Source organism: Suillus fuscotomentosus, assembly GCF_016647785.1.
Source record: "Suillus fuscotomentosus strain FC203 chromosome Unknown F5891scaffold_9, whole genome shotgun sequence".
NCBI classification, from domain to species: domain Eukaryota; kingdom Fungi; phylum Basidiomycota; class Agaricomycetes; order Boletales; family Suillaceae; genus Suillus; species Suillus fuscotomentosus.
This window is the reverse complement of record NW_024539521.1, coordinates 521,197-548,526: the sequence shown is the minus strand read 5'-3', so window position 1 is coordinate 548,526 and position 27,330 is coordinate 521,197. Positions and strand designations below refer to the sequence as shown.

General features: G+C 47.5%; 9 protein-coding genes across 9 annotated transcripts; 1 reads left to right on the top strand and 8 right to left on the bottom strand.

The window, feature by feature from the left end:
- Positions 1 to 507: 507 nt before the first annotated feature.
- F5891DRAFT_1012172 (uncharacterized protein) lies at positions 508 to 2,467 on the bottom strand (the record flags this gene model as incomplete). Its single annotated transcript, XM_041360710.1, has 1 exon — positions 508 to 2,467. A coding segment is annotated over exon 1 (1,677 nt), but the record flags the coding sequence as incomplete, so codon positions are not given.
- On the bottom strand, positions 2,401 to 2,781 carry F5891DRAFT_931828 (uncharacterized protein; the record flags this gene model as incomplete). The annotated part of the gene is made up of 2 exons (XM_041373973.1): positions 2,401 to 2,622; positions 2,674 to 2,781. Coding segments are annotated over 2 exons (330 nt in total), but the record flags the coding sequence as incomplete, so codon positions are not given.
- A 2,460-nt stretch (positions 2,782 to 5,241) lies between these two features.
- On the bottom strand, positions 5,242 to 7,841 carry F5891DRAFT_1184060 (uncharacterized protein; the record flags this gene model as incomplete). The annotated part of the gene is made up of 4 exons (XM_041366388.1): positions 5,242 to 7,362; positions 7,414 to 7,588; positions 7,644 to 7,766; positions 7,819 to 7,841. 4 exons carry the CDS (start codon positions 7,839 to 7,841, stop codon positions 5,242 to 5,244), a joined length of 2,442 nt encoding a protein of 813 aa, XP_041230217.1.
- Positions 7,842 to 10,207: 2,366 nt separating this feature from the next.
- F5891DRAFT_752702 (uncharacterized protein) lies at positions 10,208 to 12,188 on the bottom strand. The gene is made up of 5 exons (XM_041373107.1): positions 11,629 to 12,188; positions 10,663 to 11,580; positions 10,522 to 10,605; positions 10,335 to 10,461; positions 10,208 to 10,280 (listed from the first exon to the last, which is right to left on the bottom strand). Exons 1-4 carry the CDS (start codon positions 12,037 to 12,039, stop codon positions 10,378 to 10,380), a joined length of 1,497 nt encoding a protein of 498 aa, XP_041230216.1. The 5' UTR covers positions 12,040 to 12,188; the 3' UTR covers positions 10,208 to 10,280; positions 10,335 to 10,377.
- Positions 12,189 to 12,751: 563 nt separating this feature from the next.
- F5891DRAFT_1012145 (P-loop containing nucleoside triphosphate hydrolase protein) lies at positions 12,752 to 14,232 on the bottom strand. The gene is made up of 3 exons (XM_041360709.1): positions 13,744 to 14,232; positions 13,183 to 13,688; positions 12,752 to 13,135 (listed from the first exon to the last, which is right to left on the bottom strand). The coding sequence occupies exons 1-2, from the start codon at positions 14,171 to 14,173 to the stop codon at positions 13,195 to 13,197; spliced, it is 924 nt and encodes a 307-aa protein (XP_041230215.1). The 5' UTR covers positions 14,174 to 14,232; the 3' UTR covers positions 12,752 to 13,135; positions 13,183 to 13,194.
- A 53-nt stretch (positions 14,233 to 14,285) lies between these two features.
- On the top strand, positions 14,286 to 16,575 carry F5891DRAFT_1012142 (uncharacterized protein). Its single transcript, XM_041360708.1, has 9 exons — positions 14,286 to 14,429; positions 14,492 to 14,689; positions 14,742 to 14,815; positions 14,864 to 14,938; positions 14,993 to 15,122; positions 15,177 to 15,256; positions 15,306 to 15,430; positions 15,485 to 16,233; positions 16,290 to 16,575. Exons 1-9 carry the CDS (start codon positions 14,379 to 14,381, stop codon positions 16,353 to 16,355), a joined length of 1,548 nt encoding a protein of 515 aa, XP_041230214.1. The 5' UTR covers positions 14,286 to 14,378; the 3' UTR covers positions 16,356 to 16,575.
- Positions 16,576 to 16,764: 189 nt separating this feature from the next.
- F5891DRAFT_1012138 (NAD(P)-binding protein) lies at positions 16,765 to 18,359 on the bottom strand. Its single transcript, XM_041360707.1, has 6 exons — positions 17,901 to 18,359; positions 17,681 to 17,844; positions 17,523 to 17,631; positions 17,421 to 17,462; positions 17,203 to 17,366; positions 16,765 to 17,153 (listed from the first exon to the last, which is right to left on the bottom strand). Exons 1-6 carry the CDS (start codon positions 18,216 to 18,218, stop codon positions 16,943 to 16,945), a joined length of 1,008 nt encoding a protein of 335 aa, XP_041230213.1. The 5' UTR covers positions 18,219 to 18,359; the 3' UTR covers positions 16,765 to 16,942.
- Positions 18,360 to 19,431: 1,072 nt separating this feature from the next.
- On the bottom strand, positions 19,432 to 21,445 carry F5891DRAFT_1257483 (uncharacterized protein; the record flags this gene model as incomplete). The annotated part of the gene is made up of 10 exons (XM_041370052.1): positions 19,432 to 20,108; positions 20,166 to 20,526; positions 20,575 to 20,634; positions 20,870 to 20,902; positions 20,957 to 21,014; positions 21,047 to 21,085; positions 21,144 to 21,158; positions 21,213 to 21,232; positions 21,287 to 21,319; positions 21,379 to 21,445. 10 exons carry the CDS (start codon positions 21,443 to 21,445, stop codon positions 19,754 to 19,756), a joined length of 1,041 nt encoding a protein of 346 aa, XP_041230212.1. The 3' UTR covers positions 19,432 to 19,753.
- A 1,016-nt stretch (positions 21,446 to 22,461) lies between these two features.
- F5891DRAFT_1184054 (glycosyltransferase family 2 protein) lies at positions 22,462 to 26,133 on the bottom strand (the record flags this gene model as incomplete). The annotated part of the gene is made up of 22 exons (XM_041366387.1): positions 22,462 to 22,531; positions 22,581 to 22,694; positions 22,758 to 23,015; positions 23,066 to 23,102; positions 23,157 to 23,171; positions 23,227 to 23,372; positions 23,428 to 23,558; positions 23,615 to 23,671; positions 23,722 to 23,811; positions 23,865 to 23,942; positions 23,995 to 24,123; positions 24,172 to 24,220; positions 24,274 to 24,346; positions 24,397 to 24,550; positions 24,601 to 24,636; positions 24,690 to 24,762; positions 24,815 to 24,854; positions 24,903 to 24,965; positions 25,015 to 25,169; positions 25,221 to 25,291; positions 25,342 to 25,483; positions 25,532 to 26,133. 22 exons carry the CDS (start codon positions 26,131 to 26,133, stop codon positions 22,462 to 22,464), a joined length of 2,583 nt encoding a protein of 860 aa, XP_041230211.1.
- Between the last annotated feature and the right edge of the window lie 1,197 nt (positions 26,134 to 27,330).

The following is a 27,330-nucleotide window of genomic DNA, read 5'->3' as shown; positions in this document are numbered from 1 at the left end:
TTGGCAGTGTTTGAGTAATATCCTAATCGAGCCATATGATACTCTGGGCTCTGATGTCTAGGCCAAGCTCCAAACGCCACGGTCATATTTTGTTTGATCGTGGGTAGCAGCTCGCCTGTCTTCGCATCCCAGATTAACTGATTCCCTCATTGTGATCTCTTATCGCAATCATGCTTGTCTCGGGTGTGAATTATACTATACCTATACCCGATGGGAGTAAAAGTTCACTGCGGCTGCGTTCAGTGACCGGCCAGCTGGAAACTATGACAACACCGGGAGGGTAGGTTACGGACAGGGGAAGGGATAGGAAGCTCCAGGTCCACATCCAGACCCAAACCCTCTCACCAAGGAAGCCTAATCGGCCGACTGAAATCTGCATCAAGTGATACAATTACAACAAAGGATATACTTTTCCATTTGGTCTGCGTAGGAGTGATACTGTACATCGTCTGACTCTGACTGATATTTAGCTTTGAACTATGCTGCCCTATTTCCCAGCGCATCCTGTAGGCGTTTAACTGCCAACTTCGCTTCATCATCATCTAGCGCCTCGTATATCCGATCCACCAATCGAACGAGACTCCCCGCATCATATCGAGCACTCGGGGTTTCCAGGAGATCGAGAGTGTACGTGACAATACTGGGCAGTGCCTCAACTGCTTCTGCCTCAAGGTGGAGGTCATTCCAACGCATCGCCCACCATGCTCTTTTGAGCAGCTTCCACCATTCCTGCTCGGATATATTGTCCGGAAATCCCAGTGAAGTAGGAGCCTCTGGGGCTGCGGGCAGTGTGGCCGCAAGGTTTGTAGTGGGACGACATTCTTCCTCGTTCGTAGGTTCAGAGTCCGGAGCAGAGGCCAGGGTAGCCCCCCTCAACGAGCTTCGATAACTCCCCGAGGAGTTCATCCGTATCAATATGGCTGCAAGATAGTAAGAATGAGATGCGACAGATAATATTGACGGATTGTTCTTGATGACGTGGTCTAGCAGAGATGTGCATCGCTCTATGTGACCGGCTTTCTCTAAGTGAGCACGCCAATCACTTTGCTTTGCCAGAGTGAAGATTAGTCGTAGATAGCAGTCGTCACGTCTGGGATTAAAGACAGCGTCCGGTTCATCATCAAATCGCTGCGGCGCGACAGGTTTGGTTGCGTTGAGCAGAGCTGGCGCAAGTTTACCTAATAACTTCTCCCGAAATTCTCCCTCCTCCTTGTCAACTATCTCCACTAGTTTAAAACGAGCATCGAATACAGCTCGAAGGGCTGCATGGCGAAGTCGGGATGGTTTATCTGCTTCCATGGCGAAGATGATGGAATCAAGGTAATTGTCTCGTCTGGTGTCACTTCCCAGATCCCGCATGGCACTCAATGCGAGCAGCGCATCTCCCATGGCATCGAAGTTCCTCGCTGAAGACTTCCGGAAGTGTACCAGGAAATCCACGAGCCAGTCAAAGTCTTGTGTAGTACGCGGGTCGTCCTTCCAGTCGAAAACACCATCCCAGATCAATGCAGCATCGGTTGGCTGCAAAAATCCTGGACAGCCAGTCACGATAGTGAGGCGCAAAGCATCACGTGCATCACTTTCGTGATCTTCATCTAAAGTTGTGGCGTACTGGTGGAAAGACGATTTGCAGTCATCGAGTCCCCAGGGAAGACTCAGGTCTTGCCAATGAGACCACATATCCAACGACCATGTATCAGAGTGCATAACATTAGAGGAAGTATAGTTCCGTATACTTTCATCACACGCTACGTGATGCAAGGCTCTTCCGCACGCAAGGGCTCTTCGGCGTGCCGAAAAAGTCCGAACTCCAGCAGCAAGGCACGCTTTGAATGTGCTCAGCAAGCGCGAGCATATAGTTTGCATGTGCAGCTCGGGAAGCAATTCGGGGGTCCATTGGACGGAAGGCACCAGCCAAGCGACCGAACTGATCACTTCTGGATCTGTGAAGGATTCGAATATCCACTTCATAGACGGTACATCGGAGAGCGGCGCTTCGGGCTCTCCGGGATCATGCTGTGATGACACTTCGCCGTTTCTATGCATACGCCAGTCTTTGATGTACATGTATGCGCGCCTGTAGAGCATGCGGATGACTGCTGAAATAGGAGTTTGGAAAGGACACTGTGGAGATTTTAAAGAGACGACGATGATAAACCAATAAAAAAACACGCCGAACGCCATCGACACGATGACAGCGATGGCTAATTGTCCCTGCCGAGACCATACGAAGGCTGAGATAGCAACCCCAAATAAAAGGAGCGAGATTTGCAGTAAGACGGGAAACGATTGCAGCATAGCATGAAACTGCCATGCTTCCAACCCATCTAACTTGTGCTGTCTGTGCTTTCCGCGTTCTTCGAGCGAACCACGGATATTGTTCGATTTATAATGGCTGAGCCACTGCTTGCCGAGTACAGCACCGAAAGCAGCCAGAAGGCTGAACGACAATGCAACATATGCCAAACCCTGAAACCAAGTACCGTTGGGCGATTTGGTGTCTGATTCGGTGGAAGATGAGACGGTGATATTTGGGGAGGCGCTTTGAATGAAGACAGTGGTCGCGGAATCGGGTTGCATGGCAATGATAAAAGCTGTATTGATAGCAGAGAAGAGACCAGACTACGATGTTCTCTCAGTCAGATGAACGCATCAAAGAATTCAATAGCTTACGAAAATGAGCACGATGTCCATATCGCTGTTGTTCCGCTCTAAGAACTCGTCATCGTGCTCTTTGGCAACTTTGTCGTAAGTGACCCAGAACCTGCTCCGTACGTCCTTGTCTCCTTTTTGCGCGATACTTGAGTCTTGTAGCGTCTCAAGGATTTGCCGCAAAAGTTCCTGCGTTCTAATGTTGGCAATTAGTTAGCCATTGATTATCCATGTTAATCGCATGATGTACTCATAGGGAGATGTGCTTTGTTGTTGATATTCTTCGGATAGTACACTTTCAAGTTGTCGTTGAGATTCTTGAGACAGGTGACGTGTTGATAGAGGAGGAGGTCGCGGAATGTCCTTCCAATTACTAGTAGATGAGCCATTAAAATACGGCTTTTGGGTCAAAAAACCTCACTCACAGATTGTTCCTGTTGTCAACCATTAGTACTAGCAAATTATGTCCTTTGTTGCGTTAACGGTCGAGCAAAATACTACTGACAATATGATGCCGAGGCCGTCACCGAAGCAGATTGCAACACATACTTATATATGGGTAGAGCTTGCTGAGGACCTGTGCTAACCCACGGCGCGCGCTAGGGGCGGTAGATTTCATAGGCCGCAGTGACAGGTCAAGCATTTGATATGATAGTTCCTAGCCTTATTTGCTACGATTGAACGCATTCCTCATACCCTGTGATGCTCCGCACACGGGAGACTAACTAAAGTGACAGGGAGCGCTCACTGCCATCAGAAAAGATCTTTATTGGAAGGAAGGCTCAGAGGCCATTCTTCGTCCCAAAGTTGCGGTTAGAGGAGACGCCATAATAATAACGAACCTAATAATATTACAATTGTACCCTGAGTTCTTGGCGTGTGATACTAATACGCCTCACTTGAGACGCTCGAGAAGATACCAAGGTCAGGGTGAGCCTATCGGGCTTGTGTGCAGTGGAAGGTTTATATGCGAATAGTCACAGCTTGCTTAGACCTCGGGCAATGCCGAATTTTGACTGACTTGTGGCAGATCTACTAGGTGCGGCTCAATTAGCTTACATAGGACCTATGACGGAGAGCATGTCAGCTGGCGGAGGAACGAGGCCGAGTCGATATGCTCCCACTACAGTTACCCTTTAGTTTCCCATAGGCAGACCAATAGAAGTGTTCTTTCTATCAAAATGGTAGCGGGCGTTGGCACACACATGTGATGCTATTGGGGTTACTTATAACATTAATTTAATCATGCGACCATTCAAGCAAGGCCAACAGCTGGCAGTGATGATGGCGCCTACTACACATAGTGTGGTGGTAAGACGAATGTATTGTGGCTATTTGTCATTGTTTCGATGTCAATTTCACCGTGATCAGCTCTACTTCAGCGTACCACCACGGCTGCCACGCACATCGAGTCTCTCAATTCGATATATCTATTTTTCACTGATGCGATAATTCCGTCGCAAGTATCTACCATATGTTTAATCGGTGTTAACAAGACACTTGTATACAAAACCATCCTTCTGGCTCGGACTGCATCTCAATGGGTATCGTCGCAAGTGTCGCAACATCAGTATCGATGACATTGCCTTTCTCATTGCTATCCTTCGGAAATCCCACCATATACTGGACAAGCTACAGCGTGAATCATGCACGTCATGGTGCGTATTTATACACACACCTCTCCGCACCCTGCAAACTGGCAGGCTAGATCACAGCCATAGCAAGGGTATCTCTGCTCACGCTCTCGAGTGAAATGAAGAACAATGTGCCATCTTCATGAACATGCGGACCCGGAAATGCTGATGCTCAGTGATGAAGCTGTGAAAGATAAAAGGACACTGATTCGTCGAATCGGCGTTCGAAAATTAGAACAAGGTTTGTTTCATTTGCAACTTTGTACCAGTCGAAGTGTACCATTTCTTCTCAGTGACCTTCTAGAGATTTATCATGCTTCGCAAGCATAGTTGTGAGAAAGTTAAGATATTTGGGCTCGGAGGCATGAAAATGACTTCTTTGATCTTCATAGACTTCGCCTCTCCTTGACTTTGGTTTTGCCATTGCTTTCTGCCGACTTTTTGATGTATGCATCGCGATTTACAACAAAGACGGTCTCCCACTGTGGTATTTCTGGGTTGGGGGATTCAGGAGGTAAGACCATGATCGAAAGCAGGTCTATCTACAGACTAGTATCTCTCACAACCTCTGAGTGTTCAAGTCGCTCATTTGCTTACGGCGTCCTGGTCAGCTCAACTCTTACAGGTCCGTATACTTTTGCAATCAGTTGTAAGATGCGGTGCCGTGCGCAGTCCTCTGGTCATTGTACCGAATATAAGTTGAGGAATAATATGAACAGCTTGTGAGGTCCGCGTTTGTGACGAACATCTACCTACCACAGTGCCGCCAATTTTCTTCCTCGGACGAGCGCAAAAGCTGACTCGGATTTCAAAAGGAATGACCAACCCCCCACGAATTACTCGTCTATCAAGTCATATAATCACAACAAAGGACCTACTTTCTATTTGATCTGCGTAGGAGAGTGATACTGTACATCGTCTGACTCAAACTGATATTCGACTTGCGTGTGATGAACTATGCCCTATTTCCCAGCGCGTCCTGTAGGCGTTTCATTTCCAACTTCGCTTTACTATCGTCAAGCGCCTCATATATTCGATCCACCGATCGAACAAGACTCCCCGCATCATATCGAGCACTCGGGGTTTCCAGGAGATCGAGAGTGTACGTGACAATGCTGGGCAGTGCCTCAACTGCTTCTGCCTCATGGTGGAGGTCATTCCAACGCATCGCCCACCATGCTCTTTTGAGCAGCTTCCACCATTCCTGCTCGGATATATTGTCCGGAAAGCCCAGTGGAGTAGGAGCCTCTGGGGCTGCGGGCAGTGTGGCTACAAGGTTTGTAGTGGGACGGTATTCTTCCATGTTCGTAGGTTCCGTGTCCAGAGCAGAGGCCTGGGTAGCTGCCCTCAACGAGCTTCGATAACCCCCCGAGGAGTTCATCCGTATCAATATGGCTGCAAGATAGTAAGAATGAGATGTGACAAGCGACGTCGATGAACTGTTCCTGATGACGTGACCTAGCAGAGATGTGCATCGTTCTATGTGACCGGCTCTCTCTAAGTGAGCACGCCAATCACTTTGCTTTGCCAGAGTGAAAATGAGTCGTAGATAGTAGTCGTCACGTCTGGGATTGAAGACAGCGTCCGGTTCATCATCAAATCGCTGCGGCGCAATAGGTTTGGTTGCGTTGAGCAGAGCTGGTGCAAGTTCACCTAATAACTTCTCCCGAAATTCTCTCTCCTCCTTGTCAACCATCTCCACTAGTTTAAAACGGGCATCGAACATAGCTCGAAGGGCCGTGTGACGAAGCCGGGATGGTTTATCTGCTTCCATGGCAAAGATGATGGAGTCAAGGTAATTGTCTCGTCTGCTGTCACTTCCCAGATCCCGCATGGCACTCAATGCGAGCAGCGCATCTCCCATGGCATCGAAGTCCCTCGTTTCGGACTTGCGGAAGTGTACCAGGAAGTCCACGAGCCAATCAAAGTCTTGTGTAGTACGCGGGTCGTCCTTCCAGTCGAAAACACCATCCCAGATCAATGCAACGTCGGTTGGCTGCAAAAATCCTGGGCAGCCAGTCACGATAGCGAGGCGCAAGGCATCGCGTGCTTCACTAGTATCATGACCTTCATCTAGAGTTGTGGCGTACTGGGCAAAAATCTCTTTACACCTCTCAAGTCCCCAGGGAAGACTGAGGCCTTGCCAGCGAGACCACATCTCTAACGGCCATGCATCAAAGTGCGCCATATCGGGGAGAACATCCTTCCCTATACTTTCATCACACACTAGGTGATGCAAGGCTCTTCCGCACGCAAGGGCTCTTCGGCGTGCCGAAAAGGTCCAGGCACCAGCGGGAAAGCACGCTTTGAATGTGCTCAGCAAGCGCAAGGATATAGTTCGCATGTGCAGTTCGGGGGTCCATTTGACGGAAGGCACCAGCCAAGCGACCGAACTGATCACCTCTGGATCTGCGGATGATTCGAATATCCACTTCATCGACGGTACGTCAGAGAGTGACTCCTCGAACTCTTCTGGATCAGGTGGCAGCGACACCTCGCCACGCCAGTCCTTGACGTACGTGTATATGCGCCTGTAGAGCATGCGGATAACTATTGAAATAGGAGTTTGGAAAGGACACTGTGGAGATCGTAAGGAGGCGACGATGATGAACCAGTAAAAAAAAACGCCGAACGCCATCGAAGCGACGACAACGATGGCTAATTTTCCCTGCTGAGACCATACGAAGGCTGAGATAGCAACCCCAAATAAAAGGAGCGAGATTTGCAGTAAAATGGGAAACGATTGCAGCACAGCATGAAAATGCCATGCTTCCAACCCATCTGACTTCTGTTGTCTGTACTTTCCGCGTTTTTCGAGGGAACCATGAACATCGTTCGATTTATAATGGCTGATCCACTGCTTGCCGAGTAAAGCACCGAGAGCAGCCAGAAGACTGAGCGACAATGCAACATATGCCAAACCCTGAAACCAAGTGCCGTCGGGCACCTTCACGCTTGGTGCAATCAAAGATGAGACAGTCACATCTTGGGAGGTATTTTGAATGAGCACGGTGGTCGTGGAGCCGGGCTGCATGGCAATGATAAAAGCTACGTCGATAGCAGAGATCAGACCAGACTACGATGTTCTCTCAGTCAGATGAACACGCCAAAGAATTGGATACCATACGCAAAGAAGCACAATCTGCAGATCGATGTTGGTCCGCTCTATGAACTTGTCCTCTTCCTCTTTGGAAACTTGGTCGTAATTCGCCCAGAACCTGCTCCGTACGTCCTTGTCTCCTTTTTCCGCGATACTTGAATCTTGTAGTGTCTCGAGGATTCGCCGCAGAAGTTCCTGCGTTCTAGTGTTTGGAAATTAATTAGCTATTGATCATCCACGTCAATCGTATGATGTACTCGTCGTGTTCGGGTGGTATGCTTTGTTGTTGATGCTCATCAGGTAGTACACTTTGTCGTTGAAATTTTCGAGATAGCTGAGGTGTTGATAATGCAGGAGGTCGCGGAACGTCCTTCTGATTACTAGTAGAAGAGCTGTTAGAACACGGCTTTTGGGTCAAAAAACCTCACTCACAGATTGTTCTTGCTATCAACCATTAGTACCGGAGAATTATGTTCTTTGTCGCTTTAATGGACAAGCAGAGTACTTGAAACCACGATAAATATGATGCAGGGTCCGTCACCGAAGCAGATTGCAAAAAGTAGCTAGCACACACACACTTATATATGGGTAGAGCTTGCTGTAATACCTGTGCTCACCCACGGCGCGCGCTAGGAGCGGTAAATTTTATCGGCCGCAGTGACAGGTCAAGCAGGGTTTGACATGATAGTTGCTTGCCTTCTTGACCACGATTGCGCACATTCCTCATCACCTCGTGGCATTCGGTACACGGGAGACCAACTAGCCTGACAAGGAGCGCCTACTGCCACCAGAAACAACCTTTATAAGAAAGATCAGATGTCTTCCTTCGTCCCGAAGTTGTGGTTAGAGACTACGCAGCGCTATAATGATAACGAACCTAATAATGCATGACTGGTAGTACCTGACTTCTTAGGGCATGAATATGCCTTATGTAAGGTACTCGAGAAGATACAAAGGCCAGAGTTAGCATCGGTATCTAGTTTATGTGGTTCTTTCGGAGTGTTTGAGTGCTGGTTCCAAGTGCCCACAGCGAATTGTCACCTTGCTCAAAGGTCATCCGAGTCAATATTGAACAAAACACCAAACACTCTCGATCGAGTGGGCCACGGACGGATCCATAAAAGGAAGGCAGTCATCCATTCTATCAAGACAAAAATGGTAGCAGGCGCTGATACAATTGCATGAAATCAAGTAAGAACGCTGGTGATGTATGTCACAGTATGTGGCTATTTGTCATTGTTGTACTTGGCAGTCGTGGGTATTATAGCGGGCAAATCAACCATTTCCGACTTCCAATATGCCGGTTTTTGCATGGGAAGCGGTACAACCAGCTGGAACCAGATAGCAAAGGGTTAACTTATAGGAAGCGCCGGTCTCAGATTATGATACCCTTCTTAATGGGAAGAACATCGGTGCCTAGTACGCTGGTGCGTTTATCCCTGATGCTCCTTCTTTTACTACCTCGTCTTGAATTTCAATGGCCCTTCTGCTGGCTGATCGGAGGTGGCCTTCATGGCTTCTGCCAACTTGATAAGCTCATATCAATGTGCATGTGGAAACCAGGACGGTCAATCAAACACCTGTTTTCTGTACAGCGAACAAAACGCAGCTATCTTGAAAGATGATTATGTCGGTTTGAATGAGAAAATGTGCAGCCAACTTCAAGGATACCAAGAACCAGAGCAATCATGGTTGTTATCAGACAGAAGGCATCAAGTCAGAATGAAAGTATGCGCAATATCCAGAATCTTTAGCCTCATGCAGGGTAGATGCCAAAGGTGAGGCCTAGGGATAGTGGTAGGAAGGAGTCTCCCTTTTTCCGATTTCCTCAACCTGGACAAAATAAGCCCTGCATAAATAGTCTGAAATATGTCAAGTACTTACATTCTAAAGAGACGAATCAGATCATGTGGTACCACTGGTACCTACTTGATTGGAGTTTGACACGCCCCGAGCGGCAGATTCAATAGGCCGTAACACTGAGGTGAAGGACAAGCGCTCCGGTTAGTGAATCAAAACAAATTTGGGGTTCTTTCCTTAATTGCCACGGCCCACGACCGAGCGCTTTCCACATCACCTCATGACACTCAGGTAATAGAAGAATCAGGGAAGTCCTGTCTATAAAGGGCACATATCCCCGAAGATCAGACAGCGTCTGCATCATAACGGCCATGATGTTTGACTGTAACTAAGCTCTGAGCGCGTGATACCAATTCAGCCTCACCCGGTAAGGCGCTCAAGGAAAAATACCAGGGTCACAACGGGTTTTGCCAATTCGGTCAACGTGCAAAGAATGCAAGAGACAGCGTTAGTCAAGTACTGATGACACTTACCGTATTGAAGTAAGGGTCAGGCCTCAGGCTCTCAAGACATGGGGTGTAGTCCATGTATGTCCCTGTACTGCGCAACAAGAGTCGAGATCGAGGGCGGAAACTTTCGGAAAATGGCCTTTCTTCTATTCAGTCTGTCTACAGGAGGCTAAACAGAACGTGATATCGCTGACAGCGGAAGAAATATCGTTAAGTATGAGTACCTGCTCGTCCAACGCATTGTCCAAGCAACTAGTTCGCGAAGGGTCATCTTGACAATGTGGAAGGTATGTATCGTGAGCAAAGGGATATCAACGAAGGAATGCGTGGTAGATGGCATTAGTGAAGCTGAGATCTTGAGGTATGTAGATGATAGATAGGATGAAATGCTCAAATGAGGTCATAAATGGTCGTCTGCGTGCACGACAGCGTCAGTTTGATGTTGGACAGAACGGAAAACACGTACGTACGTATACATGGTCGTGGAATCGATACAACTCGTCAGTGAAATTAGTGACCAGAGGCCTTGGGGAAAGGATAATTATCAAATTAGGCGGGTGTAGAACGTAATTCCAGCGTTGTACACTGAAGGTACGCAGTTAAATTATGGAAATTGTGACGATCCACGTCTGCTCTCACCTTTTACAGACAAATGAAAATGGTTTGAGGGCGGTGACGGATGCTATGGTCGTTTATTTCCGGAATACCAAGAAAGATGTACGCTGCCTACACCCGCAATGTAGACTTTGGCACGCAGACGACACACCTGGCAAGGAGAACTGGGTTAGCTCCTCCGACAGTAGGAACGACTGTGGAAGCTATTTACAGTATCCGCAACTTCAGCCTTGTGGAAGTTCACATGGAGATCGCCATTAGGCATCCTCGTGATTTGATCCACTTCGCCAAATGACTAAAGATAAGGCAGGAGTCAGTAACAAGAAACCGAAGTCAAGGATGTGAGTCAGACCTGGCACCACTTTTGAACGGCTTCAAGACGTTTAACGTCATTCGGCGCGATACCACCGATGACTAACTTCTTCTTCGTGCTTCGTGACTGGCTAGCGATCGAAGATAAAGAAACTCTGGGGGCGTGGTTTTTGCCGGTGTACACGATGCGTGGTCGCGTAACGTCTGGCGCTTCCACGAATATATTTGGAAGGGCACTATTCAGGGCCCTCGACTTTGGCGAGAAGGGTAGCCGAATTGTACTCGACTTCCGCGCCAAGGGGCTTGGAAAGCCTGACGGCTGAGAGTGCTGCGGTTCAGATGCTGGTAACGAGAATGACGCCGGAAATGAGGAACTTGTTTCAGTGGTGAAAAGCGACAGTGAAGAGGTCACAGCCTTGTGAGAACGCGACCTCAAAGATCCAAAGAAATGTGACTTTTGAGGCGTCGAAGGGGGTACAAGCGATGTTCCATTCTCATATATCAGATTAGTAGATGGAGCTGCGTACGAGGAACTTGTGGTAGTTGAGGACATGCTGGGGCGGGAAGAACTACCTGGGGAGTCACGGGTACTGGAGCGTGCATCGCCATCAGAGAGGGACACGAAGTGCCCCAATACACTCGGTCGCCACCGCCACGATGAAGGGCTTGAACGTGTACAACGTTCCTCCGATCGAGCTTCGGTTACAAGGTGTGACGTGTGAAGGCTGGAAGAGCGACTGTGGTCATGAGGATTGCTCGCCTCCGAGTTGGAAGTGGCACGGGAGGAGCGTTGAAACATTGACAGGCGTGACGGACTGGGAGATGCTGATGATGCAGCCGGTGAAGGAGATCTAACTGATAGACGAAATTGATGTCGAGATGGAGGGGTATTAAGCCATATGGTCGATTGATGACATGTACCAGCACTATCTGCAAGGGCTGATTGGCCATGCGGTCCCTTTGACGTATGAGATGGCATATCTAACACGTGTCATAGATGACGCACCTCTAGATCCACGGGCTCCTCAGGGGGATTATATTCTTGCACGTCGCCGTCATCAACTACGACATAATCGTGCATGCTAGTAGCATCATCCATGCTTCTACGAACAGTTGCCAGACTGAGGTGAGGATAGGCCAAGTAAGGATTACACTCAGTTCCAACGTTTTCCGCATTAGTAGAATTATCGGTGCCATCTGGTCGCTGAACGGTGGAGGAACCAACCCGTAACTCCTCCAACCATTTTGACAAGCGACTTGAACGGCGACGAAGAGTCCGAGTGTGGTTTTGAGTCGTAAAGATATCATCATCCCCAGCGTGGGCGCGAACGGACGCGCTTATCCTGCGGACGGTCATGCCTGATGATTGGGAATCAGGTCTCTTCTCGGAGGGACCACCTGGAGGGGAAAAGAGCATGGGGATAACTTAAATATCAACAAGGAGGAACGCGTCGTGTTATATGTTGCAAAAATTACATACTTGAGTCGGTAAGCGGTCCCGGGCGTGCGGGCTGGGCGATATCATGAGCTGAACTTGAAGCGGATGTGAGTAAGAGAGCGGGTGTCGATACGGAGCCGAAAGACGGTTGACGGTCATGCATTGAGCTTAGACCGTAGATACAATGAATCAGGTCGCCGCCGGAGGTGAAAAAGATAGAGATCGTTAGGATGAGCAAGTTAGAGGTAAAAATTTGAGGAGGCCTCGAGAATGAATCTGTGAAGTCGGAGGACGATGGATGGGGTATCAGATGATTGGACTCATGGAACAAAAAGCAAGGAATAAAACGCGAGGCCGAAATGCCAAAACTTGAACACACTCACATTCATATCCGGCTTGTTGAAGGAACGTGGCAAATCTTACGAGAGTCATCTACCGAACGCAGACTCCGAAGTTTCGTGGAATCTAAAGTATGTAGTCCACAAAACATACCGAAATTGATGGATTTGCAGGGCTGATCTTCGACATTCGCATGTAGGAGAGGTGAGCCCTTACGGCTGGTTATGGCCAGGTCATGGCTGTGTCGGACCCTTGGTATCACTTCAAGATCGAAATTTGAGTCATACGATGACGGAGGTTCTGATTCTGACGATATCATATGACTGGTAGTACGTACTACTTCTGTATTTTACCTTTTCGCTTTAACTTGAAATGAACCGAGCAGGTAAGGTGATCGCGACAAGCTTTTATTATAGTGTATCCATTTAGATATAGTTGCGGAGCTCGGGAGATCGAAGAGCCAATTGATTTGCTGGTGTAAAATAGCCTGTGGTCTAACCCGTCGTGTGAAGGACTTCAATATCATGTGGTCTGCCTCCCTACATCAGGACACTCAGAAGGTATGCTGGTATGGTTCGATAAGTATGCTTCGCTGTTGACGCTTCTCTGATCAGACACTTATCTGAATAGACTCGAACGCTTCCTCCGAGCTGAAAGCCGTGTCAGTACGCGAAGAGGGACACATTCTAAGGATACATCATCAACGGTATGTATCGATTTACGATTTGGTGTGTACCTGCATAGGATGTGTAAGAAGCAGCGGATATTGGTTTAATGACGTACCCTTGAGACTACTTAAGCAGAGCTGCTCGTTGACGCATGTTCTACCAATGGCAGCGTCGATATGAGGTTCTCCACAACGGCACTCAGAATTTTCGCAGAAGACGTCTTCTGATACCGTTGTAAAACCCCAAATGAACGAACTTCGCTATCTTCATCGTGTTGGCCGTCAGCAGCGCTTAGATCTGTGGGCTCGGCAGCATCCAACAATGTGACCAACTCCGTGTCGATAGGCATACTACCAAGGAACGGCACCCCTTCTCTTCTGGCCATTTCTGTACCTCCACCTGTAGAGAACACATTGCTAACATCTCCACAGCAAGGGCACACATATCCACTCATGTTCTCGATAAGTCCAAGGACAGGAAGTGCGACAGCTCGAGTAAACGATAGGCATTTCATAGCATCCAGTAGTGCAACAGCCTGCGGCGTTGTGACAATGACAGCAGACAGCCGTGAATGTACCGGTGCAAGATGTTCGATTAGTGACAAGTGCTCGTCAGATGTTCCTACATATTGACTCATCAGTTCGAGATGCCCTCGTCACACCGTAGGATATCTAACCTGGAGGGGTGTCCACGACAAGGTAATCAAGCTCTCCCCACCTGACATCGCTCAGGAATTGCCTGATCATAGCGTTCTTCTTCGGCCCTCTCCAAACCACTGAATCCCCCTTCTTCTTTAATAAGAATCCAACGCTCATACACCCAAGTCTGGGTTCACCATCCCCGAGCGCATCTGCATACACAGGCACCCATCCATCGCTGCTCTGGTGCACACCATGTCCATCCAGACCAAGCATGCGTGGTATTGACGGGCCGGTAAGATCGACATCGAGAACCCCGACCCGAGCAGTGGGAGAAGATGCATGGAGGCTGAGCGCAAGCTGGGCGGACACAGAGGATTTTCCGACACCACCTTTTCCCGAGCACACTATGATAATATGTTTGACTGTCTTTAGTCGTCGCGACACAGGTGTTTCTTGAACAGCCATGATGAACAAACCGGTAAGGTGTATTACAGATCTTTCCGTGGACCCGTGCCATACTTACGTGATTATATAAACATGATGACAATATAATTTTGTGGCAATCATTCTATTTAACTTTGCTCCATAATGTTAGGCAACTTGAGTCAGCTCGAGTCTGGCCAGGTAGACGCGTTAAAAAGCGTGTAATTAACCAACTTCTGCATTCACAATGGTGGACAAACCTGTGGTTTTGGGGCTCCCTCTTGACGTGCTTTTTGAGGTATGCATGTGCTCGAGTCGGCTACTGGTGTTCTAGGCTTGTTCACCCTCTTGTCCTGCTAGATTTTCTGGTATCTTCACCCACTGGACCTTGTATATCTTACTCGGGTATCCAAACACTTTCGTTTGTTTCTGCTTAGTCGTCGCAAAGCAAAGTCAATATGGACAGGAGCCTTGAAACGCATCGACCGGCTACCCCAGTGCCCATCGTACCTTTCCGAACCCGCATATGCAAACTTGCTGTTCTGGCCGTACTGTCATGCATGTCCAGTCCTTTCTCAACAAATGTCCGGTTCACTTATATCACTCCCAGCGGTGTTACTCGTCGTGTGATGTAATACAATGGGAGTTGCGCATTCGTTGCTGTAACGGTTGCACAGGTGACATGTAGGCATTTGTGAAGCTCGCGTTATTCATGCTTCTCATGATTTATAGGCTTATCGGTCGAGGAAAGCTTCCTTTGTTTGTTGACCAGTTGAACTGCCTCGATGCCGGGCAGCTCATACCCATGTCAGTCATAGATTCTGCTGGGCCTTGTGTTAGGTACACAGATAATACCTACAGAAAGCCGCTCACTGTGGCTTCGCACGTTGATGTCATCAAACTCAACATGCAGTACAAATTTGTGAAGGATAGCCTATTGTTGAACGACCTAATAATCCATCGCGAGAAAGTCACGCAGGAAATCTACCAGGTATCGTATAATATTCTTGGTAGTCTTCCCAATGCGTTATTGACGCGCTCTTAGCACGCAGCCTTGTGTCGCATATGGGAGGCTGAAGTAGCTGACCAGCGTCGCAAAGAGCTGGTAGACCAGAGGAAAAGAGAGTATGTTATCTTGACTAAAGATGTATGACCAAAACTTACTTGTTTTCAGTGTCGTTGAAAAAATCGAGAACCTCGGGCTGGGAGATGAGCTTGAATCGCTGCGGTCGGACGCCTCGGCATTAAAAGAATTTGACAATCTTGTCGTCAGACAAGACCAAGAGTTGACTGATTCTTGTACGTGTATAACGTACCCTTTATCTCTGTACGAAGCCTCACACATCTCCAAAGCATGTCAGGTTTCTCTACTGAGGCTTCAGAATTTTCTGGAAATCAAAAGAGGTCGAAGGCTTACTGTCCTCCTCCAAGACTGCTTCAAAAATCTTGCCGTTGTTGTAAGCGATATGACGAAGACATTCAAAAACAATAAGAACAACAACTTGAAGGTCTTTCCTCAAGCGATAGACATCTGTCTACTCTCGGAAGTTCGATGCATGATAGATGTCCCTGAGGTTTTGTCGGCGGAAGCTTTTGTAGACGCACTTACCCTTCGTTTACCCCAATTGTTGTTAGCCTGGAACAGCCAGGTCACCCGGCAACTTGCAGATCTAGTTCGCGCGCAGCTGGGCGGCATCGATAATGATGTAGACCCTCTCAAACTCGCCGCTTTGGTATTCCGCTGCTCCAATTGTCGATCGCATGTCACTTATCCATCAGCGCTCGCCCACCCTTGCCTACGCGCTAAGACACTTGACAAACCGTGGGTCCAACTTCCAATGGAAACAACGGCGCTCGGTAGAAGGATGTCACTAGTAGAAGTTTACGAGAACGCAGCAATCGAAGGCTTCGAGATGTACCCATGGAATTGCACTGTTCTGGAAGCAGGCGGATGCTTCAAGCGAATACATAATCTCTTCCAAGTTCTCGGACGAGACCCGAATTCTACTACGGTGGATGATATGGAATCTTGTCCAATTCGAGTAACCTGTAAGAGTTGTTCTGGAAGTCGGAATCGAATGATTCTGACTTACCGCACCGCTGTATGTATATTCATTAATCTGCTTGTGGGTCCACGCTCACTTCTATCTATTTGCAGCTCATTCACTTGGTACGAAACCACAGCGATGGCAAGGCCGATGCCGTGTGGGGTGTTGTTGTATGATCTTCAAGTTGTGCGGATGGACCTGCTCGAGTTTGTATGTTCATATACCCGATACCCTTTCATGCAGTGTATTACTGGTTTTCGGTGTAAAACCTCAAGCAAGAAGCCTTGTCTTGTGATTGTTCATATCATCTGTGAATCCCTACTGTTGATACCATAACGCTCTGCAGCGTTTGTTAACTTCCTGATGTATGCAATTAACACTCGTGTCTCCACCTAAGAGGACTGGCTGACCATGGCAGGCGTCCCAGTTGCAGTATCCCGAACTTGCGTACAATGTATTCTTTCTCAAGTTCTCCCTGCACAATATCTGTGAGCACTCCCTCTGGCTTATGATCGGGCATGCTGGTACTATTCAGGCAAACATGGTGGCCCCAAGAAGAATTCGCTTCTGAGTCAGTGCTTCGGGTTTATACGGATTTGCCAGGCAACTTTTAATATTCGAATTGCTCTAGATGGCTGTCCATCATTTTCCAATTGTTCCAAGCGCTACTTTAATAAGAGTTGATGGGAAGATATAGAAGCGATCGTAAGCGAGTAGTGAAGCATGAATGTGTATTAGTACTTGACATGTTTCCAGCGATGTTTTATAGTTTTCCTAGTATGAGCCGCCACAACGATACCTTGTTCCATTCTGCTGCAGTCTCTGGTTGGCCTTGGTTCTTCTGTTGCTCGACAGCCCAGTCGTAGACAGTCTTCATCTGAGGATATGCTTCACGGCATAAATTTAGTTGTGATTCAAAATGCTCGTGTTGCCCAGTTGTCCGTGCCGTGTGGATTTTTTCAAAATGTTGAACCCTGAATTACATTCAAGCTGACATCAAAAGGGAAACAGCTGCAAACTCACAATTCTTGTGTTGATTTATTCAACGCTAAAATGATAGCAGCTAAAAATCCAGGAATGGAGGGAAGAGTTCGACCTGTTGCACGTTTGTAGGATGCATGTTGCTCAGACATGGTGAGCACATCCCCAATAACCACGAGTATCTGGTGTTGGTATTTCTCAGGGTTCTTTCATTGAACTGTCAGCCGCGGCTAATGCTTCTCCTGTCTAAAATGCTTCACCTTGAACACGGCAGCAGCAACATGACCAATATCTTTCGCGTCCTAAGTGGGGTTTAGACTCGGAACAGCCTGAGGATATAAGCATATACAGGATGAACTCACAATCACCCCAACTTTAGTGTCCTCTTTGAGTTCACGAGTCATCACAGCCACGGCAATAGAACCAATGAAGTCGTCGTAATTATCTAGGAAGAAGCCTGGGCGCAATATCCTGAAACATAAAAGTCAGTTACATCCAGTTTCAGATTTGAGAGGCTTACGTCCATGGGAGACCCCTCTCACCGAGGGCCTGGACATGCCGCTCTGCAAGTACTTTGGCACGACCCGACAGTTTCTCCGTCTCATCGCTCTGTTCGCCACCACGTTCGGCGCTCGAGTAAATGTATACCGACACCCCATATTCGAGCGCTAGATCCGCCATGAACTGTTGTATTCCAGAATAAATATGCTTGTGCAATAAGATATTTAAAATGACTGCACCTTTCCCTGTCGCTCCTCCCCGTCTGCGTTCGCACCAAGCCCGGGGTATGCCAGAACGCAGAAGACACCCCAGATTCCACCTGAACCTTTTGCATCTTCGTAGACTTTCCGTATTGACTCTGGCAAGTCGATGTCTCCCTCCACCACTTGTACGTGTCTTTCCTGGGCTAAGCGCTGTGCGCTCGAACTGGAAGCCGACCTAGTGAGAGCCAGCACTCGAAATGGTATGTCATCCGACTCCGACGTGGGTTGAAGAGACTTGATGAGAGCTCGACCTTGTTTGCCTGTAGCACCTGCCACTAGGATAAGCTTTGACATTGTGCTGGATCGTCAATTAAGTTGGGTATCATATATATCATTAACCTTGGGACGCAGGTTTGCGTGAGTATGATGATCTTATGTCACTCTGATGTAATGTCAAGTTCAACTTATATTTGGCCGTGATGCGCATCAGTGAACACCGTGTTTGTTCTGGATTTTCAATCTTCGAAAAAGCTTCCACCAATCTGACGACACTCCCCTTCACTACTATCAATGATCAGGTCCTTATTCCCAACATCAAACTGACACCACAAAGGGCAGTTTGCCAGACAACTGATAACTTAGTCAACCCGTTGATTAGTATCGCCTCAGGCCTGGCACCAGGCTGTGTTTTGTCTCCCCTGGACAGCCCTTTACGAATGAAGATCATCGTTCCTTCTATTAGGCTGCACTGGAAAGACGGACGGACCGGACCCACGACGCCGCGACGGTGCTAAGATCTGCTTGACTCCTCTACATTTACCTAGGGCAATGTCAATGCGGTCCAACTCAGTCACGTTCATAGAGCTATCGACATTCGAGAGAGGCACAGATGTAACCGACGTGATCGGGGAAAGGAGCACCTGCACTGTTGCATACATTCGAAGCAAGTTGAACTCCTAGATCATCTCTGAATGTGGCCACTGTAACACTCAGGATATAGGCGACTGCAAGGAAAGCGAGGGAAGTTAGATGTAACTTACTTTATCAACAACAGACAAAGTGATCAGGTATGATGTAATCTGATCTCATTCACTCATTTATGTTCCGCTGCAGAAATGTCAGCCCCTCACTTCCTCAGTATTCACGAGGTCACACTACATGCTACTGGACTCGAGACACATGCTGACCGTCATGTCCTCTAATGGCTGAACGGCACGAAAGACGATGGACTAGTGGTTCAAATCGTGCACCTGATGGATCAAGCTAGCAACTACAACTGCTACGCGCCTGTTGTGATGCGCACAGATACAACCATCCGAAACCAGGCCCTGTGGGAACATTCTATCGTACACAGAGAGCCAGATCATTCTCCTTGCCAATCAGATCAACTTTCAGAAGACCTCGATCACCAACAACTGCACAGGTTTGGTTACAAGAGTTGCTGTGCCATGGTTGATGGGCAGCTCATCACTCAGGCGAAGTTTGATGAAATCATTGAAGCGGACACTCTCTGGATGCGTCGACCAGTGCAATGATCTCAGGGAGTTGGTTAGAGTACTCACTTGTCCCAGCTGTTCATAGTTCCGTGGACCAGCTTGTTACGAACTAGTAGCGTGAGGGTCATGATGTTGAGTCGGGTCTTGTGGCTGATGGTGGGCTTTGACCTGAGAACTACTAATACTAGCAAAGAAGACGGCGAACACTGTCACTGGGCGTCGAACAGGAAAAAATGTGCTCTTTATGTATTTACACATGTTGTAAGCAAATGGCAATTAATCATAGCATATTGATATTTTGTTGAAGTAATTGCTCTACGTTGTTGAATAAGAAGGAAAGTATGCAGGCACGCCGTAAACGACACGATCATTAGGGATCAAACAATAAGCTCTTTATACAGCGTCATCACTTGTATCCAGATGATGGCCCTTGCCACCAATCATCGACATCTCTATATGACTGGATAGTGACCCAAATGATGAAGGTTGGGTGAATGTAGGGCTCAGACTGGTCCCGTGGCTCAGGTCCGAACCATCTTCCACGGATGGGTCAGAATAGAAATTACGCGTGCCAAGCACGAGTCGGCTCCCAAGGATGATCGTAGTTGCAATAAGCACTGAATTTGTGATCTCCAGGTAAATTGACTGAATGGAATAGCTTAAATGACCTGAAGGGTGAATCGTCAAGAACCACATTACCGGAAGACCAAGATACAACGTCGTGGCGATGCCACATCCAGCCATTTCACTAATAAGCACAAGAGAGTTGAGTCGACAACGAAAAAAATGACATGATAACGCTTACACGAAGAAGTAGATCGTGTTGTACTTGACCAGTGTTGCCATCGTGTTGTGAAGTCTCTTCCCAGCAATTGTACGGGTGTTCTTCATATGCTTGAGCACAACGAATATGGCAAGGACGAAAAGTAGAAGCTCGAAACAAAAGATAGGCACGTAGATGGCCGTGAAGCTTCTATTGATAGTCGACGTTGCGCACATGTTGAGAAGCCCGGGTATGGCTTCATTGGTGTATGTTAAGGCGTGATCGAAGTTGAGCGCCAGGACCGTGCAAATGGCTGCAATTTCAAGCACAAAGAAGACTCCCGTGAACGCCAGAATTTTATTGGACTTGCGATACATAGCGTAAATGCGCAGTTGCATGATCGCTAGTGATTCCATCAGTACTTTCTGCGGATATGGACGAAATGGTGTACTTTGTGTGGCCCATACTGGCACAAAAGGCCCGTAGGATTGGAAGTGAAATAGAATACGGCCTGAATATAATATCAGCTTTGAAAGGAGTGTCTGCGGAAGACTACGCACAACTAATGCAAATAGTGTTGTTGATTAGCAAGTGGATATAGATCGGACATGCAAGTTGGTTCGCGTGGACTTACGTCTAATAGGAATTTGTTAGTGTCATATATTGTAGGACAGTATCAATTGTCTTACATTGACTGAAAAGGTCGAGCCCATAAATACTATCGTACAGTCGTCAGTAACACAAACCAAGACCGAAAAGATGAAGCCGAACATATTGCACTGATTCTGGAAGAAATATGAATATGTATTTTTTCCACATAACATCTTACTTACATTGAGATAGCATCCCCCCAGTAGCGGGTCTATGAGCCGGAGTTACAGCATCAAACGCCTGGTCAATCAGCGAGTTATAGTATCACTGACCGTAAAGTAGAGGTATGACACAAGAGACTTTGATCTGTTCTGAAGGACCATGTTCACTGAGACGTGCCAGCTTCTACAAGCCACCGAGAAGACATACCCAGATCAAGTCTACCTATTCGTAGATATATGAATTAACTATTCTCAGTTGAGGAGCAATTAAAATTACTTCTTGCTGACAACAGAGCACTAAGTCGAGGTGTATCAGATAGAGCACTTTCAAGCATTGTGAGAGAAACTTACCATGATCGTACAAGACAACGAATGTTGCTGCCACTAGGAATGAAGTTTAGCACCCGGGTGTCGACTTGCACGACCTAAAAACTAGTGCTCACATTGGAACATCCTCCCCATCTGAAGGATGCGTACATCGTCGAACAGAATGGATAGCTCAGCTTCCATGTTGGTCTACCCTCGGAACTTCAGTGATCATCACAACACCACCAATATATACGTTCTACACTCACCTATAAAACTATCTCAGGTTGGGTAATCGCGTCGTCAGCTATGAAAGTGGCCCTAAAATTCATTCATGCACCGTTATATACCTATCCCTGTCTACCGTGGAACCAATCCAGGATCCAGACGCACTAGCATGCTTAAAGGACAGCGGAAATCGGACCTTCCTTACATCAACACTCGTCACGATCGAAGCTGGTCATTGGTCTACAATCCGGGCAACGGTGATTATCGGATGTTGTCTGATTATCTTGCACAGGTATTGATGACAGAATTGCAAACCAGTCCCTCCTCGGGAGTCGGGAAACAAAAAAGCGCTGCCTCGCTGATCTAAGTTGCCAGGCAATCAGAACACAAGGTGAGCTCTGTGATGTTTATCACATCACTGATCTGCACTGAAGTGAATATTTGGCGATACACCATCTGATTGCGGCAGAGCGTAGAGCAAGTGTAGAGTTTTTGCAAATTTGATACCAATGATCCGAGACCGGCGGGGAAATCACGGTCAGCCGATGAGAGCGAACGAGCGGTAAGGTTCCTGAGAGCCTGTGCAATGATTTGGATGGGATTCGTGTGGGGATAGGAGGGGGTCACGATCGAATACGGATGCAGATTCAATAAATAATCTGTTCCACATGCGCGCTAAGCTAGTCAAGATAAGCACTAATGAGCGTGCCTATGGTAGGGCCACCTACCGTCTTGGTGTCACAATGTTATTCAACACCCGACAAGATACATATCTTGTGCATATCAGAGTCGCCTCATGACCATGATACCGTAGCCCAGCATAGCCCGAGGTCCAGGACAGAAACGACAGATCAAGTGGTAAATTACATGCGCGCAGAATTACAGCAAAGGACCGTGACTAAAAGGATATTGCCATTGTTCAGAAGGAATGACGCCCAAGAAGAGATCAACTCTTGACTAAAGTACATTCTACGGGGTATTCAAGCAACATCTCAGTGCCCGAACAATCGGAGGATGAGATAAAGTAGGGATCCCATGAATCGGACTGCTGATAGGGCAGCACTGTGTTGGAGTCAGCAAGGATGACTCCGTATCAATGAAGGATACTTACAGTGCGATAAACAGGAAGCTCAAATAAGGGTTGAAGTTCGAGCCCTGGGATGTCGCAAAGTGAGTATTCACCCAAGTCAAGAATGCTTGCGAAGTGAACACAACAATCATCAAGCTATCAATTAAAAGTCCATATCAACGAAAACTCAAACAAAACAATGGACGCGGATCGACTTACGTGTTCGTCCCCACCCACGCAAGTACAACGTTAGTGCGACTGTTCCGGTCGTGGTCGGCTTGCTTTGTAGCAGCATCACGGTGAGATTTCTCTTCGGGAGCTTTGACCTTGAGGGCTGAGCGGGATGCTGCCCACATGCGGTCGACGTCTTCGCGGGCAGTGGGGATCTCGACTTCCATCATGTACTTGCCATTCTCGCCTTTGACTTTCTTAGCTCCGCCAAGATCCTTCGCAGAGCCATTGTCTCCCTTGGTTCCCCTGAACATATCGTCAGGTTGGAGGTAAAGAATTAGTGAAATCACTCTTACCAAGTAACATCGTGCAAGTTACACATGGCATACATCACTGTCGACCAAGAAGATCAATTTCATCCCCATATACAGTAGAAAACGCCCATACTCAAGATATTAACATCTACGATGATAACATTAGCGTTGCGATTACCAAGATAAACGACACAGATACTCACAACTCGGAAGCAGAAACATGTACTGGATGAACGAAGTGAACATGTGCCATGGCTCCAAGTGCATGAACGACGAGAAGAAGTACAAGCCATACGTAGCAGCGAGCGAGATGACGATCTCCCGGAGGGCTTGGTTCGTAGCAACGAGTCTAGTCGGAAAAAATAAACCACCAGACCAAACATACTGACCACTAAAATACTTACTGAGGGAAGTCCTTCCATCCAGCGACGGAATGAGGTACGGCAAGGTACACCGTCCATCCGGCGCACCAGAGTGTGATAATATTACAGATACCGAAAAGTACCATGCAGAGCGCATAAATCCATTTGGAACCCTAGCAAGAATGGAGTTAACCTTTGCAAATTGTCTGTCATGGGTCGAAGTACATACCTGTGGCCGGTTTCCTAGCGAACAAACGGTGACGACGAACAAAAGGCCGATGTAGAGCTGAATGATACTTTAGACGTTTTCCCGTTTATGAAGGATTTGTTCATTACTTTCAGGAAAATCTGGAAAACATCTTGTCCTGCTCCTTGGCTCAGGAAGTTGAAAGCACCATCTGTGGACGTAGTTGCCGATGAAACCAACTACGACGACTTACATCAGACTTATCGATGTATAAGGGTGAGGGACTACTGACAAAGTAGAAAGCCAGGTAAAAGTTCGCAAGTGACGTCCACGTGAATATGAGTTGGATTGCATTGTAAATGAACTCGATCTACATGAGTTCTTATTAGTATGCGGTGTGATGAATCTCCATGCGTACGCACCTGGAGTACAAGCATACGAATGGGATTCTGCCCAGACGTCCAGATCCTGTAAAAGAATATCGTCGAATGGAAGGAAGCGAACAGGGAGCCGTTCAGCCATCGGCGACGCTGAGAAATGAATTCGGGAACCTTGAAAAATAGGTAAAAACACATCACAATAAAATAATCTTTACTCACAGTTGTGGGGACATCAGTAGCAGCCTTGGCACTCTTGACGTATCTGAGACTGTCGAGCACGTTGAGGGAGCCATGCAGCGTGAAAGGTGATAATTAACCTACATCCAGCTTTCCCGTTTCTTGGTGACAATTTCAAAGCATAGAATACGATCCTCGGCCAAGTACATGTTTCGCTCTGCAACAACCGTCGGTGGGACAAGAAATTGAAGGAAGCATATCTCATACCAAAGAGTCCAGCACCGTCAGCACCTCCGCCATGCATAGCCTCTCCCTTGAAATACGAGGCAAGGGGACCCTTGCCATCAGGACCGTTCAGGAGAGCCCTGTATCTGTAGGCGCTAAATGCACCAGGAAGCACGCTAATGTAACCGAACACACTCTTTTGGTAGATTAGGATGTTGATCATATAGCCAATAATAATCCGCCTACCTCGAGAGGTTTATCGAGGATATTAGACATTTTATACTGCCATGCCATGTCAAAATAGATGGGTGAAACCAGAGCTGCAACAACATTACCTCAAAGTTCTGAGAAGCAGCTAGAGGACTCGTCAGGAGCAGTGAGCAAGCTCTGCCGGTGTCGACACAAATCCTTGACACGAGACTTCAATAAAACGAAGCACAGGACGATGAATTTGACGCACTCTCCACACGCTCCTCCAACATTAGAGTGTTTATCGAAGCCTAGAAAGTATCATCAGGTAAAATATAGAACGAACGATGTCCACTCACATTTCCACAACTCGTAGATTGACGTGCTGGTGGGCTTGGTACCAACGTCCAGGAGAACACAGACTATGTATGGAGTCAGTGTTAAAAATCCCTCATGGGAGAGTGCGCCTACCATTCGGGTTGATCAATGGACCAAAAGCATTAAAGAACCAGCGGTGGCTGTTAAGCTTCTTCTTGTTCTGCTCTTTCAAGCAGAAGATAATCTGAACTGGGCAGTGCCCGGTAGACACCTCCCCAGTCTCTGTCACGACCACATTTGAAGTATATCTGCAGGTCATGAATTTAACCAAGGTGTACCTCTCCACTCGATCTACTCACTCGAAGATGTGAGCGGTCACGTCCTTTCCTCCCACTGAATCCTTAGCGATACCCTCTTGATAACAACCCATCTATGGACGGATGATAAGCAACTGATTCAACCAAAAGCGGGTAAGCTCACAAGAGTGAGTACTTGAAGCGTTCGCTTGTTGACTTTGCTGCGTCCATCTGAGACGACACATACAACAACCTTCTTCCAGCCCTCAGGGCCCCATGTTCTCGATCTCGTCCGACCACAAAGGTGGGCAATGTTCTTGATAACGCTGAAAATAGATCAGGCACATATCCCGACGTCTGCGGACGGAACTTACGCATTCATAGTCTTCACAAAAAGTACTTCATCTTCATTGTACATGGTCATAACTATGAACAGCTCAGTGTGGCGGCCATAAAGATAGGGCCTGAGAGAGTATTTCCTGCGCATAAATTCGTCAGGGTCGCATGTGGCGGCAGTGTATCGCATTGTGGTCATTTCCTCAGCGCTGCTCATGCCCTTTGGCACAATGTGCGTGGGGACTGCGACATCGAGGACCAGATTACCATTCTGAAGTTCGACATGCCGGACAGAACGACGTTTCATAAGTTTCTCCTTGGCTACAGAGTATCCTGTGGACATTTCTCTGAGTGGGCCAGGGCGTACGGGAACGGGAGGGTAATCTGGTTGGTATGCATGGTACGGCATCGAGGGAACGGGGGGAGAGTAGACCTGACTCATCTCGTACTGGGGATTGAGGTGCACCTGAGAGCCATGAAATTGGCTACTCTGGACGGATTTGGCAGAGCCTGGTCTGTCGTCCCATTGGTTGTCAGGGTATTGTTGGTTATGGATCATAGGCGCTGGAGGGGGAAAACCTGGGTGAGTTGGTGCACTCTGTGCAGAATCATAGTAGGGATCTTGCTGGCGGTATGCCATGTTTTACTATAATCTTTTGCGGACACGAAGAGGCGATAGTCTATGGCTGCTATACAAATTCGATTGCTAGTCGCACAAAACGAATGTTGCGATTGAAAGAGAGAGATTTAGAGAGTAAAATGAATGACTGGAGGATCCTAGGCGGAAGATAGGGACTTTGTCGAAAAGTACTGTCGATGCGGTTGAGGAGGAAGATGGCGCTGGTCTCACAACCGTGGACCACTCGACAATAATCAAAATTGATATGGCAGCCATAAAAGGAAGCCATTCCGAGATCTTGTACCGCAAAGTGCAACAAGATCATTTACCCTAGTGATATTACACAAAGTTTAGCTAAAGGACTACATAGTCTAGCGTGTTATATTATCACATCCGAACTGTGGTGAAGAGCAGGTCATTCTGCTAGAAGGTCATATCACACGACGGGGAAAGGTACAATCAAACGTTCCATCCAAGGGTCGTGTCAGATCTGACTTGATGTACATTGCTTACACCGTCACGTATCACGCTGGCACGGGACGGCGTTCTGCTTCTGCTGAGAAAAAAAAAGAATAGCTATGCCAATTGCACACGTAGTATATGAATCGTCACATTGTGATGAAATGGATCAAGTAGAACAAGCGGCTTTAAGCTTGATCACAAGGATATTACAGCAATCTGAATGATCATTGTTTTATGCACACCACTGTACGGCACACGGGTAGCTCACCGTATTTGGGGGTCAAGGGTACTGGGGCAACGACAATGGATGTTCGAAGTAAGGCAGCCGAGTTGGACCTCTGACCAATTTAAACTCCGGTTCCCACGGACCTCCACTTGTTTGTTTTCTCTCCTCTACGTAGCTCTGTTGCGTTCTTATCTCTCTCAAACTATCACCGTCACAGTAGTCTTCAAAGTTCAGCCCAAGACTTACGGTGAGTTGTCTGGTTTAACTGTTTTTCAAGTAAATTTCCATGTCGTTTGGTCGCTATAATGAGCGGCCTCGAGGCTCCCACGTTGGCCTTGACATTACACCAGGTCAAGTTGAAAGCCTGGATAACTTGTCTGGTTCCCTATCACCATCAAGAACCCTCGGAGCCCTTTCTTTTCTTTCCTTTTCATAAGCGATTAGCTCTCCCATGTGTTTCCCGCACTTCCTAGTTCAACGTCAGCCACCTCCGATACAACCGTAATTGCCACGACCCGGAACACACTATA